This window comes from Gekko japonicus, unplaced genomic scaffold (genome assembly GCF_001447785.1).
Source record: "Gekko japonicus isolate JY-2015 unplaced genomic scaffold, Gekko_japonicus_V1.1 scaffold569, whole genome shotgun sequence".
NCBI lineage: Eukaryota > Metazoa > Chordata > Lepidosauria > Squamata > Gekkonidae > Gekko > Gekko japonicus.
The window spans coordinates 853,886-874,397 of NW_015164681.1; the positions used below are offsets into that span (position 1 = coordinate 853,886).

At 45.7% G+C, this 20,512-nt stretch overlaps 1 protein-coding gene and 1 pseudogene across 1 annotated transcript in view; both read right to left on the reverse strand.

The window, feature by feature from the left end:
- The window catches only part of TBC1D4 (TBC1 domain family member 4), a 166,071-nt gene that overhangs the window by 44,981 nt on the left and 100,578 nt on the right, over nucleotides 1-20,512 (reverse strand). The window contains exons 8-13 of the mRNA XM_015409319.1: nucleotides 16,693-16,784; nucleotides 15,951-16,061; nucleotides 15,217-15,336; nucleotides 11,257-11,331; nucleotides 5,862-6,088; nucleotides 1,463-1,612 (exon numbers count right to left, since the gene is read on the reverse strand). Coding sequence (XP_015264805.1) covers nucleotides 1,463-1,612; nucleotides 5,862-6,088; nucleotides 11,257-11,331; nucleotides 15,217-15,336; nucleotides 15,951-16,061; nucleotides 16,693-16,784 — 775 coding nt within the window. The remainder of the gene's footprint in view (nucleotides 1-1,462; nucleotides 1,613-5,861; nucleotides 6,089-11,256; nucleotides 11,332-15,216; nucleotides 15,337-15,950; nucleotides 16,062-16,692; nucleotides 16,785-20,512) is intronic.
- Nucleotides 11,939-14,309, reverse strand: LOC107108796 (annotated as a pseudogene).

A 20,512-nucleotide genomic window follows, 5' to 3' on the forward strand; every position in this document is an offset into this window, starting at 1 on the left:
CTTGGCCTCACACAACTCTCAGCCCCACACTGGAAGAGCTGAGGGATCTACAAACCTTAGAGGATGGATGATTCATCTGTATTTTTTTAGTGATGTACTCAAGGAGCAAAGGGTGTGGGTCCAGGTGTAACTGTACTTATGGGGCAACATCACAATATGCACCTTGCAGTTTTTGGAAATATAAATATCCAGGTTGGCCAAAGGGAGCCATCAGTGTGGATTTACCAACCACCAGGGGTCATTTCCTGCAGGAGCGCACAGGAGAGGAGCTCCGGCAGTAAAGAGCCCAGGGGGCGGGCACATGCAACAAGCCCCACCCCCTGCTCCCAGCAGCCCTCAGTCAGATCAAGAAGCAGCCAGGTAAGTTGCAGAGCCCCCCCCCCCCGTCCCAAACCGTCCAGCGGGCCCTTTAAGACCAAGTTTTATTCAGGTACAAGCTCTCCCTCCTCTGCGAGGACAGATCTGCACGTTCCCCCCTCCCCAATAGCTAGCAATCCAAAACAGTCCAGTGGAGCCTAAGCGGTGGGTGTTGCCTTCTGATACATGTCTGGTGATGCCAGGGGGTGTGGCATATGCAAATAAGTTATGCTAATGAGTTATGCTAATGAGCTCATGCACCTCTTTTCCTACAAAATGACCCCTGCCAACCACACTCTACAACAACCTTTGCTGATAGCCAGGCATTAGCACACAGCTGGAGAAAGGGCAAATTCTGTTTAAAGCATTTTAAAAATGTATCGTGCCTGTGTTAGTCACTGTCACACAACCTTAACACAACGCACACATTACCGAGAAGTTAATTAGTGGTGAAATGCTCACTAAAGTTATCAACATTGCCAGCTCTTACAGCCTACCATCCAGTCTTGGGAACAAAACTGCCTGAATAATTTTTCTTAAATTTTGTTAATTTAACAAGAATGTGAACTTAGTTTGAGAAACTCAGAACCGCCAAGTTGCAGTAAGTGAAAGTCTGTAAATATGGAGAATTTTCACGTGTTAAGTACTCTTTAGCAATTCTCCTAATCAACCTCAGAACAACTCTGTGGGGTAAATTGATGTTATTTCCATTTTATGTACGGGAACAGACATGTAATACTTGCCCGAGGTCAGGAAAGAACACAAGGACTTGCCAATCCCAGCATAAACCAGAAATGGATACATGTACAGAGTTTTTCTTTATTGATATTTTTTTTAAAAAAATCCCATTTTTAAGAGAATAAAAATAACAAAAGCCTCGCTAACTGGATTTGGCAATGCTGATTTTTTTTTTTGCATTAGAATGATACAACAGTGCAATAATTAAGCAAAGGCTCTCTGTGCTGCAACTCTCAACAAGCATTTCCGCAGAATGCTCTGCTCAGAGATTCTTCAAATATTTCACTTTAGCGGCAACTACGGATTGCAAGCCAGCTGTGTGGGAAGTGCGGCCGGGCAGGGGCAGGCAGACAACCAGTGCTCTCACCTCTTGGGAAGTTCATTTTCAGACTGAGGAGGTGGCTTTCCTGAGCTCTGGTAAAAGCTTTTCAGGAAAGATGGGGCAGAGAAGGAAGAAGGGAGGCTGGATGGAGCAGATGATTCACTCTCACTGCGAGTACGTCGGGCAAGTGTCGGCCTGACAGCAGGCAATAAAAGAAAGCGTAGCAAAATAAGTGCTTAATACAACATTTCACACACACCCCTCCAAGAGTTCCCAGAATCTTATCCATACTCACCATGTTACAGCTCAGTCCTGCATCATAATAGGTGCTAATCACCAAAACAGCGTGCAAAATACATTATGAGATTTTTGCAAAAGACAATAGGTGTTAGCGCCCAAACATACCTAATGTGCATAATTTTATTACTCTCAGCAAATATAATGTAGGGGTAACATCCCCCCCCCCGAGTTATTCAAGTAGTAGCTGAATCAGACATGAAGCTAAGCCTGAGACTGCTGCAGAAAACAGCAGTCATGTGTCCAAACCACACCTCTCAATCTGAATTTATCCACATTGTGACATCACAACATTAAGCACTACTGAATGTCACAGAGAAGAACTGGATGCCAGTTTGGTGTAGTGGTTAAGTGCGCGGACTCTAATATGGGAGAACCGGGTTTGATTCCCCACTCCTCCACTTGCACCTGGCTGGATGACCTTGGGCAAGCCATAGTTCTGATAAGAGTTGTTCTTGAAAAAGAGCAGTCTCTGTCAAGAGCTCTCTCAGCCCCACCTACCTCACAGGGTGTCTGTTGTGGGGAGGGGAAGGGGAAGGAGTTTGTAAGCCGCTCTGAGACACCTTTGGGTGCTTGCCCTGCACTGGAGCATTTTATTTGACATAGTTAACTTAGTTTAAATACTGAACTACTTATATTTATACTTTTGCAATTTTGCCCTGGTTTGGGATGGCCCCTTTCTCCTGCAATGAACCTTTAACTCCCTCATGGCTGCAGCATTTCTTGACACAGGCCAGTCTCCAACAAAACAAAATAAAGCCCCTCACCAGATTTCCCCTTCCTCCATGTTAACAGAGAAAAGAAACTGCACTCACTCCTTCAAAGGTTACAGAATGGGGACGAGAGCTGGTCGGTATAAATGTAATAGAGGTGTCGTTCCAGGAAGGAGCTGTAATCAGTACTACAGACAAAGAGCATCTCTAAACATTCAAGGACATACCATTTCAATAACAGCTTTACAGGAAGAACTCAGCTATACCAAAACAGAACATTTACACATTTCTACTGGAGGAAAAGAGTTAAAAAGAATCTTTAAGATCTCACATCAATCTTATTTGGAGCATTAATGTTCTGCTTCTCCAGATTCCTTCTTGAGGTGGGGTAAATATTTCCCAACAAAGGGTATACTTGCAATTAAAAGCACGTCAATGGCATTTAAATTATTTTTATCTCTAGGTCCAAACACCTCTAGGCAATGTTCCCTCTCAACTGTGTGCGTGAGTGGCTGCTCATTAACACCGGAAGCCCTGCTCAGCAGTAATCTGTAGCCCGTTGCCCATTTTAAGATTACAGCAGTTATATTCTGCTCAGGATGCGAACTGCTCTGCTCAGTAGGGGGGGGAAATTAGAGGGAACATTGCCTCTAGGTCGATCGTTTGGAATCCACATGCTTGCCTGAAAAGAACAATGAATGACCAAGCTGCTGGATGTTTGCCATTCCGACTTGAAACCACGCTGCCTGAGCCATCACTGCTTCTGTGGTAAGCAGCTGCCAGCAAGTCTAAACCACAGCTTACGTTTTAAGTTTCCTGTTTTATTGATTAAAGCTTGGGAAAACAAACCAAACGTAAGTCAAGAAACTAAATCTGTCTGCAAGTCACCATTGTGACAGACAATAGCCTGATCCTCCCCTTCTTTCCTTAGTGACATAGAAAGAAGTGTCCCAAGGCCACGATATAGCAGGGGGATAAAATTGGAAAAGATCGTTCTAATAGCCACACCGACTTGCCATTACAGGTAATTCCCCGCCTGCTGCTGAGAAGATTAATATAGAACAGGGTCCACCAGTGGTTATTAGCCATGATGACTAAAGGGAAGTTTCACATTCAGGGAATGAACACCTCTGAGCACCAGTGAGAGGAGGGAATGTCAGGGAAGGTCCTGGTCTCTATGCCGTGCTTGTTGGGCCTCCGGAGGAACTGGCTGGCCACTGTGTGAGACAAGATGTCGGACTAGATGGACAACTGGTCTGATCTAGCAGAGCTCTTCTGATGTATAACAGAGCTGCAGGAACCTCCCGAATGTAGAAACGAATTATAACCATGGTAAGACTTGACAGACAATGAATATTAAAATCTCTGAGCTCCTTGCTTCTCCGTTCTGCACCTGTGCGCTGTGTTCTTGAATATAATCCTAGCTGAAGGGGAAGGACGATAGTTAAGACAACAGAAGCTAGATGGATCGGTATGCAAGTCTGCAGCGAGAAGGAGCAGCCTTCAGGTCTCCTGGAGTTTCCACCAGCCAGACACTGGGGCTGTGTACAGTTCGTGTTTGATAAGCTGTCATATTATTCTGTTGAAATGACTAATCAAGCCATTCATATGTTAACCAGTAAAAAAACAAAACAAACCACTTCCCCTTCTCTATTCCAGGGCAGTGAGAATTAGTAATTACAGGAGAAGACTATGACAACTTGTTAAAAACGAAATGTTGACATTTAACTGATGGTAACTCCCAAAGCCCTCCTTGCAGCCCAGTCGCACACCCAGCCTCCCAGACAACACTAACATCTCTCCTACCCAGACGGATGCCTTTCCTCTTTAGCTAGGGCTAGGCTGAAGACATTCCAACGTAGTTCTAACTGGCTCCCATTACTTGTCTACGTAACTTAAGATATTGCTCCATACGTGGCAGGTATTGAAGCAGGCTGTGCCGGGAATGTTTGGGATCTGAGCTTTCACACTGCCCTCTGTAATACTTAATGAAAACACCGTTTCTTCAGTAGGTCTGAGACGCATGCTTTGATAAAGTGAACGCCACAGCGTGGTGGATCATTGTTCCCACTGTTTGTACGGCCACCTTTACAGCACGCTTAGGAGATTTCTGTCTCCCTCTCTTCATACAAAGCCATAGCTGCAGACCCATGTACAAGGAAGAAGATTCTGGATGTTCGAGAGCAAGAACCACTGTTTTATATATGAGATGTCGCTCCCTAGCGACAGAGCCAGATAACTGCTACCGGTAATCTAGTGTAAAAGACTGCAATTCAGCCTTATTGCAGAGGAGGGACAAAGTGTATTCTCGTTATAAAATTACTGAACCGTGGAAAGGTAAACGAATCACTACTGCAATGCAAACAGAACCAGATTCAAGCACAACACTAACATACGATTTAAGACAACACTAGTATAACTCTAGTCGAAAACTGGTTACCTCACCCTGTACATAGAGCATCATATCTATTTCTTTAAATTCTTAAAGAGGCAAGAACCAGAAATCCAGTTTTTCCTCTCATTCATTTCAGCTTGGCTTGCCCAGGAAAAATTTTCAGAAGCCAAGACCAATCCTTTATGTCCAGGTGACACCTATGCCAGTTGGTTAGAATTGCTTTCAAATTTATGTGTAGCCTATTATATATTTATATCTCGCACACTGAGGGTTTTTATTCTCAGTTTAGATGATTTACTTGGCAATCTCTCTTTCACTGGAGTTTAAAAAAAACAATTCTTTTTTTTTTTTTAACCCACTGATCAGAGGTCTACGTATATGAATGCATAAGGTTTCATCCTACGAACGCATACTAGGGAGGAATCCCCACTGAACTCAGCAAGGCTTCCTCTTGAGTAAAATATGCCATAGATGCTATCCTCTGTTTATCTGGGCAGCTTACTAGTATTTGCTAATTATTCCAATGGGGCTCTTGTTTTTAACTCTCACATGATACGTTATCTCCAAGGAAAAGCTGGGAACAGGGTGGGGCACGCTCCAAACTCACCTAGTTGTATGTCAGGGAAGTGGAATATTTTATTAGTCAAACAAAATAAGTTTATGACGCATAGGCCATGTAAGCCATGGATAAATGCCATGTCATTATATATGTTTTAGCCATCAGAATATGGGGTTAGATATTATGGTTACTGTTACTGTTATTATAAGTATGGTGTGAAAGTTTAGATAACTTTCTGATTTTGTGTTAACTTTGGGTTTGGTATTGCTATTGCTACTGAACTGTTCAATAATATGGCACTGTTTGAGAAGCTGTGTGCTAAAGTGTTCCATTTAATTGTACCTATCTCCAAGGTTAAACCTTGCACGACTCACCTCTTTTTTGTAAATGTTTTCAATGTTCATTGTATGTTCGTATATTGAATAAACTAATTCATTAAAAAGAAAAATTACTGCACAGGTGCCTGTGGCCAGGACTCACCTGCTCTGTTCCACGGAGTTCTGTCTCAGGAGAGGAGACTTGACACTTTGGGACCTCCCGTCTTGGAAGGAGATCTTTTTCTTCACGCTGGACGGCGGGTGGCTGAAGGTGTGCGCCCGTCTTCTGAACTGAGGCGAATCGGAATCCTCTTCGGGAAACGGCTGCCAAGCTGAGGATATTGGCGACCCCGGGGGAGTGGGGGGAGGAGACTCCCCAGAGGAGCAGTCCTAAAAAAAGTCAGACAGGAGTGAGGCTCTCTTCTCTGCCCTGCAGCTAAACAAACAAACCAAAGCTGAAGGATCACTCTCCTCCTCAGCGGAGGAGATACAAGTCTTCGGCACCAACTATCATGAGCACAGGACAGGAGTAGGCAGAGTCAAAGTCCTAAAAATGCCCTATCCTCTGACAGAAAATACTGCACAAAACCGAAACGGCATTCGAAACACCCGAGAGGTACTGGACGCTGCATCCAGACTGCTGCATGCCTTCAGAGAAAGGGGGGGAAAGAGGAGAATCAGGCTACAGGCTCAGTCTCCAATCAAAATGGGTTTCTGTACTCATTTCCTCGGGATATCAGGCACAGATTTCCTGTGCTGTCAAAGCAGTATCCTGGAAAAGGGGTCTATTATTAAACGGACACATTAACAGTAACAGCAGCAGGATAATTGCGAATCACAAGGAATGTTAACATATCTAAATCTCCGGAGGGGGGGGGGAATCCAGTGTGTAGAGCATTTTAAAAACAAGGAACAAACAGAAAATGGGCAGCAAGCTGCTTTCATGTACAATACAGGCAAGCTAACAACAATGGATAATTAAAAGTTTTGTTCCTGAAATAAAAAATGCTTGGCACCCATATTCATTCTCCTACCACTTTTGTTCTGAGGGGGAAGTCACTTTATACCAACAAACCATAGCAGTTTCCCGGTTTGTTTCTCTCAGAGGCACTCTTTTGTAAAACTCCAGGAAAATGAGACGACTGCTAAAAATTGTTCTCTGGCCTGAGTTAACAAAAGCACATAGGGGAGAGACAGAGAGAGAGAGAAGATACAGACAGACCGATACAAGCGGGAACCCGGAAGGACTCCGGGGGTGGCATCTCACTTTCCCCTCTCCCAATACTTCCTCTTCCCCTTTCCTGAAAGCCCCCATAGTCTCTCCCCTTTTTTGACTCCCTTCTCTCCTTCTAGGGTTGCCAACCTCTGGGTGGGGGCTTGGAGATCTGGAATCACAACCCATCTCCTAGCTACAGAGATCAGTTCCCCTTAGGCCTGCCGGATCAGTTGGGAAATCCCTGGAGATTTGGGGGGAAAGCCTTGGGAAGGCAAGGTTTGGGGAGGGAAGCAACCTCAACGGGGTATAATGCCATGAAGCCCACCCAAAGCAGCCATTTTCTCCAGGGGAAGTGATCCCTGTCATCTGGAAAGTAGTTGTAATTCTGGGTGGTCTCCAGGCCCCACCTGGCAGTTGGCAACCCTAGTTCCCCTGGAGAAAATGGATGCTTTGGAGTGTGGAATCTATGGGCATTATACCCCTGAGGTCCCTCCCCTCCTCAACTTCCCTCCAAATTTCTAGAAATCTCCTAACCTCTTTTCCTCCTCTTGGCAATTTCCATATCCTCTCCCTGCCTCATTCTCTCCTCGTCAGCCGTTCACCAACCCACGTTTTATCTTCCTCCCATCTTCAGCTACGCGTTATTCTTTACTTATTTCATTTATACCCCACCTTTCTCCACAGTGGGGACCAAAGCAGCTTACATTATTCCCTTCTTGTTCTCTTTATCTACACAACAACCCAGTGAGGTAGGTTAACCGGAAAGTATGCGACTGGTGCAAAATTATTCAGTCAGCTTCCACAGCAGGATGGGGATCTGAACCTGGGTCTCGCAGACCCTACTATGAAGCTCTAACCACTAAACCACATTGGCTTTCATAGGGTGGCTGCTGTTGAATAGTAGCAAGCAGCCAGGCCTACTTGAGTCATGAAAGCCGGGTGGCATCATGTCGCGCAGAGGTTGCTGCCAGGCCTAGAGTTGTCAGCCTCCAGGTGGGACCTGGAGAGCCCTCAGAATTACGACTGAACTCCAAACATCTCTCGCCTTGGAGAAAATGGCTGCTTTGGAAGGTGGATTCTGTGGCATTATACCACGCTGAGGCCTCTCCTCCCCAAACCCTGCACTCCTCAGACTTCATCACAAAATCTCCAGGAATTTTCTAGTCTGGAGCTGGCAACCCTAAGGCCTGGCCCCAATGAGTCCTCCCTCAAAGGCCAGAATAGGGCTGGAAAGGGCCCTGCCCCCCCCCGCCTTTTTACTCACAGATACTGAAGCTTGGAACATTGTGGTTGCCTAGCAACAGCCACTGAGGGATTCCCTTGCTTAAAGCTACAGGCACCCCTTTTATCATTTTTGGATTTTTTTTAGCTGCTCAGTGTTGGGGTTTTTTTTTAGATTTCACATTTTTCTGCAAACCTAGGGTCCCTTTTCAGGTTTGTAGAAAGATCTGTCTTGCCTGTTCACCGCTCCGGTTACTGGATTTAAGTATCCAAAGATATCCTGATTAGGCACATAGGCAAAGAGATGACAGATAGATCAAGGTAAGGGATAAAAAACAGTCTTGGAGTCTACGAAACAGTTATGTCCATGTGTGTTAGATGACAGACAGATCGAGGTAAGGGATAAAAACAGTCTTGAAGACAAGTCTACGAAACAGTTATGTCCATGTGTGTACACGTGTGTGTGTTAAGTGCCGCCAAGTCGCTTCTGACTTATGGTGACCCAAAACATCCTGTTAACAGCTTTGCTCAGATCTTGCGAACTGTGAGGGCTCTGGCTTCCTTGACTGAGTCCGCCTCATCTCATGTTGCGTCGTCTTCTTTTTTCTGCTGCTTTCAACTTTCCCTAGCGTTATTGTCTTTTCCAGTGACGCCTATGTGTTATTCATTCAAAAGATGTTTCTTAGCCCATTTGCCTATTGTCAGACACTTCCGGTAACTTGGTGGCTTGAAAAGAACAGGAGACAAGCTTTCTTCCAGTTCACATAACTTTCCCTGTCTGGGTTGCCTGGAAGCTATTCTTGCATGACACAGGTTACCAAGCAACAGAAAGGAGCAGAGGACAAGGTTCTGGGGCCCTGGCCAACCTAGGGGCCCATGGAACCAGGTAGACACACCATGCAAATGGCGCTCGCATGATATTTGGGTGCGAGCGAAGGGCCCTCAGGAAACCTTTGTCTGGGCATCCATGCTGGCTCTTGGCCGTGCTGCCAGGCAAATGGTTCTTTTTAAGCATGGACAGAAGTTATTAGTCAGTGTTTCATATAAAAAACGATGGTAGCTGTTTTTTAAAAATATTCTCTCTCTACTTCATACTGCTTCTTAACTTATTAGCTGGAGAGCCAGTTTGGTGTAGTGGTTAGGAGCGCGGACTCTAATCCAGGAGAACTAGGTTTGATTTCTCACTCCTCCACAAGCAGCAGCTGCTGGTGTGACCTTGGGTCAGTTACAAGTTATTTCAGAGCTGTTCTCTCATGGGCAGTTCTCGAAAGAGCTCTCTCAGCCCTACCCTACCTTACAGGGTGTTTGTTGGGGGAGAGGAAGGGAAAGGAGATGGTAACCCACTCTGAGACTCCTTTAGGTAGTGAAGGGCAGGGTATAAATCCAATCATCATCTCCCCCTCCCCCTCCCCTCCTTAGTTTTAAGCAGATTACTAAAATATAGAAAAAGCTAGATCCCATTTGAATGGCTGCAAAAATCTATCACAGATGCATAAAAAATTGCAGCTAAAAGAGTGATGGGTCTGCCATTATCTTCTAATAAATAGGTGTCTCCATATAATCTTTATTTTGGAGCAAAGGAAGAATTAAAAGATTTCTAGCCTCAGAAAAATCATTGCATTCGAAGGTCACGTGATCCAGGGTGTCTACACTGCCTGCAACACAGTCGCATGTCCTATCAGAGGATGGTGTCTTAAGATACCTCCCTTGCAAAACTCTAGATGGTAGGGCATTAAGGTGTGCCGAAGTAAATGCACACTTATAAAGCGGAACACTCAAATATGAGCAGTAATCGGAGAGCTCTCCATGTGGAAGCATACCAACAAACTGAGTAGAACAAACATGTTGCAGATCGTACTGTTATAATCGTAATTGCATAGATGTCTCTTAATCATTCTTATGGCTTCCTGTCTGGGGGGGAGAGGAAGGATAAGGAGGAGGAGGAGGAAGAAGAGGAGGAAGAGGAAGAAGAAGAAGAGGAAGAGATTGGGTTTATACCCCGCCCTTCACTTCCCAACGGAGTCTCAGAGAGGCTCACAAACTCCTTTCCCTCCCCCTCCCCACAACAGACACCCTATGAGGTAGGTGGGGCTGAGGGAGCTCTGAGAGAAAAGCTCTTGAGAGAATAGCTCCAAGAGAACTTGTGACTGACCCAAGGTCACACCAGCAGCTGCAAGTGGAGGAGTGGGGAATCAAAACCGATTCTCCCAGATTAGAGTCCGCCCCTCCTAACCACTACACCAAACTGGCTCTCTAAATGGAGTCCGAGGAAAGACTGAGGAAGAGTAGTCGTTATTTTTTAAAGTATCAGCAGAACAAGAGAGTAGACGTTAGCATAAGATCTTGCAGTTTTCTTTTCATAACTAGATTTGAGTCCGGTAGTATCTTAGACACCCTCTTTCATGAGCTTTCAAGAGTCAAAAATTCCTTTGAAGCTGAAGAAAGTAGCTTTGACTCTCGAAAGCTCAGAAAATTTTGTTGGGTCTCTAACGTGCTACTGGCGCCGAGTCTCACTATTCTACTCTAGACCAACAACGCTACCCTCTGAAATTATCTACTTAAACCCAGGTACTTACGCCCTGACCTGGATAGCCCAGGCAAGCCCGATCTCGTCAGATCTTGGAAGCGAAGCAGGGTTGACCCTGGCAAGTACTTGGAAGGGAGACCTCCAAGGAATACCAGGGCTCGGGATGCAGAGGCTCAGGACACAGAGAGCCCAGTTTGGTGTAGGGCGTGGACTCTAATCTGGGAGAACCGGGTTTGATTCCTCACTCCTCCACTTGCACCTGCTGGTGTGACCTTGGGTCAGTCACAAGCTCTGGCACAGCTGTCCTTGAAAAAGAGCAGTTTGTGTCAGAGTTCTCTCAGCCCCACCCACCTCACAGGGTGTCTGTTGTGGGGAGTTTGTAAGCCGCTCTGAGACTCCAAGTGAAGGGAGGGGTATAAATCCAATCTCCTCCTCTTCTTCTTCTTCTTCTTCTTCTACCAAGCCACCTCTCTGAAACATCCAAACCCCATTAAGGGATTGTCAGAAGTCACCATGACTTCAGACATGCAAGCATGCAAACAGATACACACACACACACAGGCAAATATTTTTTCAAAAATACCAGGCACTTACTTTGTCTGAGGAGAGGTTGTTGCATCTTTCAAAGCTGTCCATGCTCCCCAAACGGCCACGCATTCTGTTAGCTCCCTACAGAACATCAGAAGGCGGGGGGGGGGGGGGGGGGGGGGGGACAGCGGCGGGGGGGGAGAGACAAACTCTTTGTTTACGCCCCATTTTCAAGTGCTCAAATAAGTCGACAGGAAGCAAAGCCAGGGCTGCATGCATACGTGGTTGGATCCTGAGCAATCATTACACTGTTAACAATTCTTTGTAGCTAGATCTCCCTGTGTGGATCAGAGAGTGCTACAGAGCAACAACGGCACAATTTCCTACAAAGTGTGGATGCAGCCCAGGTCTGCAATTCACGTAAGCAATTAGCTTGTATCAGCCTGCAGGCCAGGCACAGCTCACAGCACTATTTTACCAAACCTTTTGTGAGTGTCAAAACTAGAACTTAGTACCTTTCTTTGCTGGTTTATGCAAGACCCAGTCTGGCCATTTTTTGTTTCATTAAAATTAATTTGGAAATGGAAAATACAAAAATGATGAATTTTAAAAACCCACACGTAAATTTTGATGTGGCCTGGCCCTTGTTTGTGGCTTCATAACTTATTTTATTCAATGCACATGAAATCTATAGTTCTGGTTCTGGCACGTTTGGGTGAAAGTTTCCATGATGGACCCAAAGGTGTGCTTAGAGCTGCATGCGGAAGGTCAGGCCGCTGCCCCTCAGTTCTCGGGCACAGACTTCATCTAGGTATTCACTGTGGGCCACTGTGAAATTGTCCTTCCAGTCTCCCACAGTGCCTTTTCTCATGAAGGGCGACACAGATTGGTCCAAGAGGAAACAAGGCAGAGTGCTGTAATTAGTCATTGGGTTTGTTTTCATGCTCACAAACTTTGTGTGCTGTACAATCTGGCTAACAAGTGGATCTGGAAGAGTTATGCCTAGGAACTGGGCTACTTTCTGGATTTCCCGGGCTGGGTCCTCTTTCATGTCTTCGTAAAAGAGATACAGAATCGGCTGTCGGTCCTTGGCTTTCCACCAAACATGGACATGGTCAAACCAAGAGCCCCAGGCGACCTTCCCAGCGATGAAATTCCCTAGAAACTGGTCCCAATTTCCTGGTTCTGGCAACAGTTTGCCCACTCTATGGAAATGGAAATAGGAGATCATATTGTCCTTGACATTCCTGGCCACATAAATGATCTTGCAGTTCTGTTCCCAGAAGGAAGGAGGGATGAGCTGACGACCCAGTCTGGCATTTTCAAGATTTTTCACTACTGAACACGTAACACCTGGATGCTAATGCATGTGGCCATACTCTAGGTTGAAGGAACTGACCAGCCCCTGATTTAAAGAATTTCCCATCACAACATTTTCCAGGTGAACAGATTATTTTCCATGTGCACCTCACTTGAAAAATACAACTTCTTTCTTTCTTTTTACAAATCCCAGCTGCATCCACTGCATTCTGTTAAAGATACAGAATTTACCCGAGAGATCTGTGTTGCTCCAGTGTACACATCCATAACATTTGATGTTGGATACACACAACCATTGTGCATATATCACATAACCTTAGGTGAACATCATGTAACAGCAACGAGTTATGACTTTCAATCCAGGGCTCTTTTTGTAGCAGGAACTCCTTTGCATATTAGGCCACACACCCCTAATGTAGCCAATCCGCCAAGAGCTTACAGAGCTCTTCTTACAGGGGCTACTGTAAGCTCTTGGAGGATTGGCTACATTAGGGGTGTGTCGCCTAATATGCAGAGGAGTTCCTGCTGCAAAAAGAGCTGCACAGGGCTCTTGTTGTAGCAGGAACTCCTTTGCATATTAGGCGACACACCCCTAATGTAGCCAATCCTCTAAGAGCTTACAGTAGCCCCTGTGAGAAGAGCTCTGTAAGCTCTTGGAGGATTGGCTACATTAGGGGTGTGTCGCCTAATATGCAAAGGAGTTCCTGCTACAAAAAGAGCCCAGTGTTCCCTCTAAGCTGAGTTAGTGTGAGCTAGCTCACAGTTTTTAAGTCTCCGGCTCACACATTTTTTTGTCTTAGCTCAGGAAGGGATGGCTCCAGAACACACTAATTAATGCAGTAGCCAAATCTCTCACTCACAACTTTCATGCCAGTAGCTCACAGAGTAGAACTTTTGCTCACCAGACTCCACAGCTTAGAGGGATCATTGAAAAACCAGAATATTTACAGCACTCCTTATTTTCACACAACTGAGGAGCCCAATTCTTATTTTTAAGACAAAGGTGGCCCTTTCAAGCTGAGTATTAATGCTTTCTCCGTGTGTTATGTGCTGTCATTTCATTTCCGAATTATAGCAACCCTATGAATCAATGGCCTCCATAATGTCCTATTGTTAACAGCCTTTTTCAGGTCTCGTCAACTGAAGGACACGGCTTCCTTCATTGAGTCTTCCCCTTTTCCTACTGCCTCCAACTTTTCCTACCGTTATGGTCCTTTCTAGTGAATCCTTCTCATGAAGTGACCTCAGTTTAGTCATTTTAGCGTATAGGGACAACTTGGGATTTGTTGGTTCTAGAACCCACTTATTTGCAGGGCTATTTTTGGGCAGGAACGCACAGGAACGGAGTTCCGGCTAGCTCCTGAGTTGGCCACGCCCAGCAGGAACTCATTAGCATAATAGGCCACACCCAACAGCAGGAACTCATTAGGATTGGCTACGATAGGGGTGTGTGACCTAACATGCAAAGGAGTCCCTGCTACAAAAAAAAAGCCCTGGGTTTTGACAACAAGGTAAACAGAACAACAAGCAAAAGGTGGGTGTGGCTGGATGACCACACTTCTGGCAACACGGGGCTGTGGCCTAATATGCTAATGAGCTGTGGTGTCAGGGTGTGGCCTAATATGCTAATGAGTTTCAGCTGTTGGGTGTGGCCTGTTATGCTAATGAGTTCCTGCTGGGCTTTTTCTACAAAAAAAGCCCTGCTTATTTGTATTTTTGGGAGTCCACAGTGTCCATAAAAATCTCCTCCGACAACTTATTTTAAATGAATCAACTTACTTCCCGTCAGCTTTCTTCATTGTCCAGTTTTCACATCCATACGTAGCAAATACTTTCTACACGCACTACATTTACTAAGAATTGTCTGTTGGGGGGGGGGGAATCTGTTCGTGAAATATAAATCTTTATTGGCACACCAAACAACACCACGTATTTATTTGTTTGTTTGTTTGTTTGTTTGTTTAGATTTATATAGTGGGGCAGATTTTACTTCTGGAAGTAATTGATGTTTCCTTTCAGAGGTTCTAAAATGTGCTTACCGTTCACATTACATTTTTTAGATACCAAGAATTTTAGCTAGGCATGTGCCGACAGCAAGAGACGGATCCTGCATTGATGAGATCTGGGGTTGAATACAGGTTATATTTATTCAACTGAAAAACACTTCCCCCCTCCCCGACACAAAACTGCACTTCAGTTTATTTGCTTTCAATAAAGGCTCAGAACTGTTAAAAAGACATACACACACAAACAGCTATGTGAATCCTGATTTTGTTTCTTTGTTTATCATGTAAATTAAATAGTTTAAAACTGGTAGCAGTTCCCTCACTCTCCCCTTCTTGTCAGGGGAGACAAAACCCCTTGAGGATCGGGGGAGTGCTGAGGAGGGAGATGGGTTGAGGGAGAAAATCCCTCAGTAAATTATACAACAAAACGTACCAACCACATTTGTTTTGACAACACAAATTAGTCCTAATTCCAGCAGTAGCTGTTGCATACAAGACAATCTTGAGAATAATTAGCGCACTCTATCATTCAACTGCAATTTCAGCTTATGTGAGGGATTTAGGAAGGCCCGGGGCCAAAAATAAATGCCAGCTCCTCCTATTTAACCTGCAAGTAAGAAACGAATGAAAGATCTACTGGCAGATGACAATATTATTCTCAATTATATCCTAAATGCGTGTTGACGCTCAGAAATCTTACCCTTGAGAAAATGTTTTCCAGAGAACTAGTCAAGGACTTCTTGGCCTTGTTTTTCAGAACGTCAAGTTTGAACCTGCCGCCGCTTGCTGCGATTTCGGGAACTGAGTTGTTGCAGGTATTCTGCTAAAGCAAATGTGAGAATACGCACTAGTCTTGACCAATACAGTTGTCTGAAGACACCCAACATTTCATGCAACCAAAATTCATTTTAGCAACAAAGTAGGGAAGAGGGGTATGCCTCTCAGTCTCCTTTTCGAGAGACAAAATGTCATGCCTAAATCTTTGCTAGGCTAGCTTCCTTGGCATTGCTCAGCTGAAGTTGGGGAAAACCTGGAGATTTGGGGGGTGGGGCCTGAGGAGGGCGGGGTTTGGGGAGGGGAGGGGCTTCCCACAGAGTCCACCTTCCAAAGTGCCCATCTTCTCCAGAGGAACTGATCCCTGTTGCTTGGAGATCAGATGTAATAGCAGATCTCCAGCCGCCACCCTATGCGCAGGAACCCTGGACTTCCTTGGTGGTCCAGCCCTGCTCAGCTTCCAAGAGCCAACCGGATCAGGCTCGCCTGGACCACCCAGATCAGGGCCAAGGAAACTTACATCCAGGCAAAAAGCAGGCTCAGGACTGCAATGGGCCGGTGTTCAAATAACGGGTTCTCCACAGAAGCATTTATCTAATATCACCCCAATGGGTCTTCCTGCCACCATTACTGAACAGTAGAAGAGAGTAAACGTTTTACCGCCGGTGCCTCGCCAATGTGCACGTGCGTCTTTTGTTTCGTTTCACACAACTGCCGCAGATGTAAGATCACGAGCTCATTTTCTTCCTGGTCACTAACGGGCTTCATTTTCTGTCAAGAGGGGAAAGCAGTAATGCCGGTTGAGAAGCTCTTGACATCTACAGTTTAATTTTTAAACGACAGTAGACCACCCGTTCTTTTAATGCAGAGGGCCTCGACCTTTTTGAGCCTGGGGGTATCTTTGGAATTTGGACACAGCACGGTGGGACACAGCCAAAATATGGCTGCCACAAAATGGCCGCTGCGGGAGGCAGAGCCAGCCACAAAATGGCCGACATGGCTTACCTTCGGTGACACAGTGAAGATCCTTGTGCTGTGGTGGCAGTTGGTTTATTATTTTTTTTAAATCTTCACAGCTAGTCAGATCTCCAAAGGCCAATCAGAAGACCTGCAGGGCAAAAGTCCCACCATGCCCCACCCATTCTAAAAACACTTGGCAAGCGCCATGTTGGGGACCCCTGTTCTAATGTCTCTAGATGAGTTTATTGCAACACTAGTCCCAACACTAGTTAAGACCCAGCATAGTAGGCAACTATGAATGCCTGTGTACCCAAATTATCTCTCACAGGATGGGGGCAGGGAGGCCAATAGGATGCTTTTCATTCTTGCAGTCCTTGATCTAGTGACTTGATCCTTCCATCGGTTTCCTGGACAAAGAATGCCAACCAATTCCATTTATTACCTGGACACGTTCAAAGATGTCAGCTTGCTCATTGTCACCGAGAGTTGACAAATGTCTCTGAATCACAAGCTTGGCTCTTGGTGGGTAAAGACCTTATAGAATGAAGAGGAGAGGCTTTTAAACACCCCGCTTTACATCTGTAAGCAAAGTTCATTCAACACGTTATCTGGTTTTGCTTGTGCAGAGTTGTATACACCACCAAACACAAACCTTGGGCCCACTACCGTCCAGGTGGCCATCGGGGAAAACCCCAAAAGGCGTCCCTCAGTGCCATCCATGACACGATGATGTGACTACCAGAAGTGATGTCATCTTGTCAGTGCCACCAGGGGCAACGCTCTACTTTTTGGGCAAAACTCCATGGTTTGTAGCCATTTTTACCATAGAGTTTTGCACAAAAAGTAGAGCGTTGCCCCGACATCACCGATGCAATGATGTCACTTCTAGAAGTGGCATAATCGTGTCAACAACATCCCCCCCCGGGAACGTCCCCCAGCCCCCCTCTGCCAGCAGCAGGTAAGGACCTGGCAACCCTAGTTTATAGCCTATTAAATAATATTAGACCATCAGGAAGGTCAGCCTTCATATAAAACACAAACTTCATTTTCAGTTTCTTGCCTCACCCCAGCTGTTTTACATCATACTGAAAATTGAAAATCAGGTGTTGATCAGAGTTTTTTCTTTCCTTCAAATGACGTTTGCATCCTGGTTTCCTTCCACCATGGACCTCAAGGCAGTTTTCCATACAGTTCCCATGAGGTCCTCTGTTAAGGTGCTGGCAAGAGTGAGACCTGCTCAGCTTCAGGCAAGACTGCTGGATCGTTTGCCCTCCACCGACAACACGGGACTTCAGAAGTGCACTAGCATGAGCAGGCAGCTCAGACACAGGCTCAGAAATAAAGCAGGAAGGGGGACATAAACGCAATTTTCATGCCTAAAATACTTTCTCTCTCTGTTTACACACAGACAGAGTAAATTAAAACCCTGCTTTCTGCAGGTATCCACAGACATTAAGTGGTTCTTACTGGAAATCCCCTTCCAGCCATGGCACAGCCGAACACTGTGTTCCTTGTAAGGTTTGACTTCCTCTGTGCTGGACTTCACCCTGCACAATGACCATTCCACACACCAAGTTTTCATCTTCAGGGCAGTAATCCCCCCCCCCTTAATGTTCTGGACAAAATGAACACCAAACTGCAGTTTTCTGGATTTTCAAATGGTATTATTGACCATTTGGGGGGGCATATTCCACACTCTTTGGGGGAGAGGCAGAAATCCCTTTCAGGAAGTTAGTGATGGGGGTCTCTCTCTCTCTCTCTCTCTATATATATATATACACGTCACAGCTGACTTACAGCAACCCTGTAGAGTTTTCAAGCCAAGGGACTTCAGAGGGTAGTTTTGCCATTGCCTGCCTCTGCATCACAACCCTGGTATTCCTTGGTGGTCTCCCATCCAAATACTGACCGGGGCCGACCCTGCTTAGCTTCCCAGATTCAATAAGACTGGACTGGCTTAGGCTATCCAGGTCATGGTACCAGACAACTTATACATATATATCAGAATTTCTACTTTATTTATCATGCAGAAGCACCTTATCTACTTCGATACTCCTACAACGTGAGTGTCTTTTAGGGCCATGTATTTAATATCTGGGTATACAAATATACTGCGGTGGCTCAAGTGGTTAAGATGCTGAACTGCAGGCTGTGGAAGGTCGGAAGTTCAGCAGTTCAAGACCCGAGTGTGCCGCATGACGGAATGAGCTCCCGTCTCTAGTTCCAGCTCCTGCCAACCTAGCAGTTCGAAAGCAAGACATTGCAAGTAGATAAATAGGTACCACTTCGGTGGGAAGGTAACAGCGTTCCGTGCGCCTCGGTGTTTAGTCATGCCGGCTACATGACCACGGAAACGTCTTCGCACAGCGCTGGCTCTTCGGCTTGGAAACTGAGATGAGCACCGCAACCCTAGAGTCGGACTCGACTGGCTTTCGAGCAAGGGAACCTTTATCTTTACACCTGAATAAAGGATATTGGCTTTTATGTATTATTTTCAAAATTCAAACTTTCCTAAGGATTTCAGTCTTGGCTCTCGGGAAACTTCAATACTATTACAGGAAACCTCAGCTAGTACAGAGCAAAGCAAAAGCCCACTGCTTGTGCTGCTGCTAGAACCTAGAAAGTGGAAACTGGAAAAAAAAGACCCTGCTCTCCTTTTGCCTTCTAGCCTGCAATTAAACTGAGGAGACGAGGGCACCGGACACCATATCCGTTGGCTGTTTGGTCACCAGAGGGAGCTAAAAATACCCAAGTACTTGCTACTGTGAGGATAACACCTACAGTTCTAGGGCTAACTCAAGCCAGAGAGAGAAAGCGCCTCTTCGATTCCCTTGCCAACAGAAGCACTGCAATCCAGGTAAAGACATGTCACCACAATGCAAGCAACTACTGGAAGGAAAGCACAGTAAGCTCTCCTTGAAGATTTGTACCCCACAGGCAGGTCTGTCATCTGTCAGTTAAGTAACCTCCCGTGCTCTCAAAGAGACGTTTAACAAAAACATTCACTTTTATTCGAAAGGTATCAGTTGTGCTTTCAAGAAAAATCCCCCGTGCCTAAGGAGAAAAAGTCACGAAAGAATTACAGCAGGCTAGACCCCACCCCAAAACCCCTGAAACTCTAAAAAGTGACTTTTCCATTGCCACTTAGTGTGCAAATAGACATTATTTCAATGGAGATTCGTTCAGGCCTCCCGACAGAAGTCAGTTCCACCGGGCTGGCACGCAAGAAAAGCCCTGCAGATGTGCTAATCTGATCTTGCCTTATATGTGTTGCAAAGGCAGGCCTTTCCTTCAGGCCTCCAGTGAAAAAAACAGTGCAAAACAATGAGGTTATATGTCAACACTTTATTTTCTGTTATGGTCGCATTTGAAATGTGGTGCATAGTTCTGGTCGCCTCCATGCCGGAGCCACCCCCAGACTTATCCAGGACCTAAATTTCCCAGGGGCCCGCTGAGGTCCTGCCCTCCTTCGCTTGCCCTCAATACCATGAGTAGTGGGAAGAAAATGGGGGAGGAGACCACACTGCTGTCTCCAGGAGGTTTTTTGTAGAAAAAGCCCAGCAGGAACTCATTAGCATAACACCAGAAATTCATTAGCATATTAGCCACACCCCTGACACCACAACTCATTAGCATATTAGGCCACACCCCCATGTCACCACACCCACCTTTTGCTTCTCATTCTGTTTACTTGGTTTGTTGTCAAAACCCTGGGCTTTTTTTGGTAGCAGAAACTTCTTTGCATGTTAGGCCATAGCCAATCGTGATGAGTTTCTGCTGATAGGTGTGGCCTATTATGCTAATGAATTCCGGCTGGGTGTGGTCAACTCAGAAGCCAGCCGGAACTCCATTCCTGTGCGTTCCTGCCCAAAAATAGCCCTGGCTGTCTCTTTTATGTCACTTCTGGCTGAAGATCTAGAAGTGACCGCCCTACCAGCTATGCTCTAGGAAGAAGAGGAGGAGATTGGATTTATACCCCGCCCTTCACTTGGAGTCTCAGGGCGGTTTACAATCTCCTTTCCCTTCCCCTCCCCACAACAGACACCCTGTGAGGTAGGTGGTGAGAACCAGGGAGGATTGGGAGGCACTCCAAAGAGATCTGTCGAGGATGGGCGAGTGGGCGTCAACGTGCCAAATGGGGTTCAATGTGGCCAAGTGCAAAGTGATGCACATTGGAGCACAAAAATCCTAACTATAAACACACGTTGATGGGGTCCAAACTGGCAGAGGCTGACCGAGAGAGAGATCTTGGAGTTGTAGTA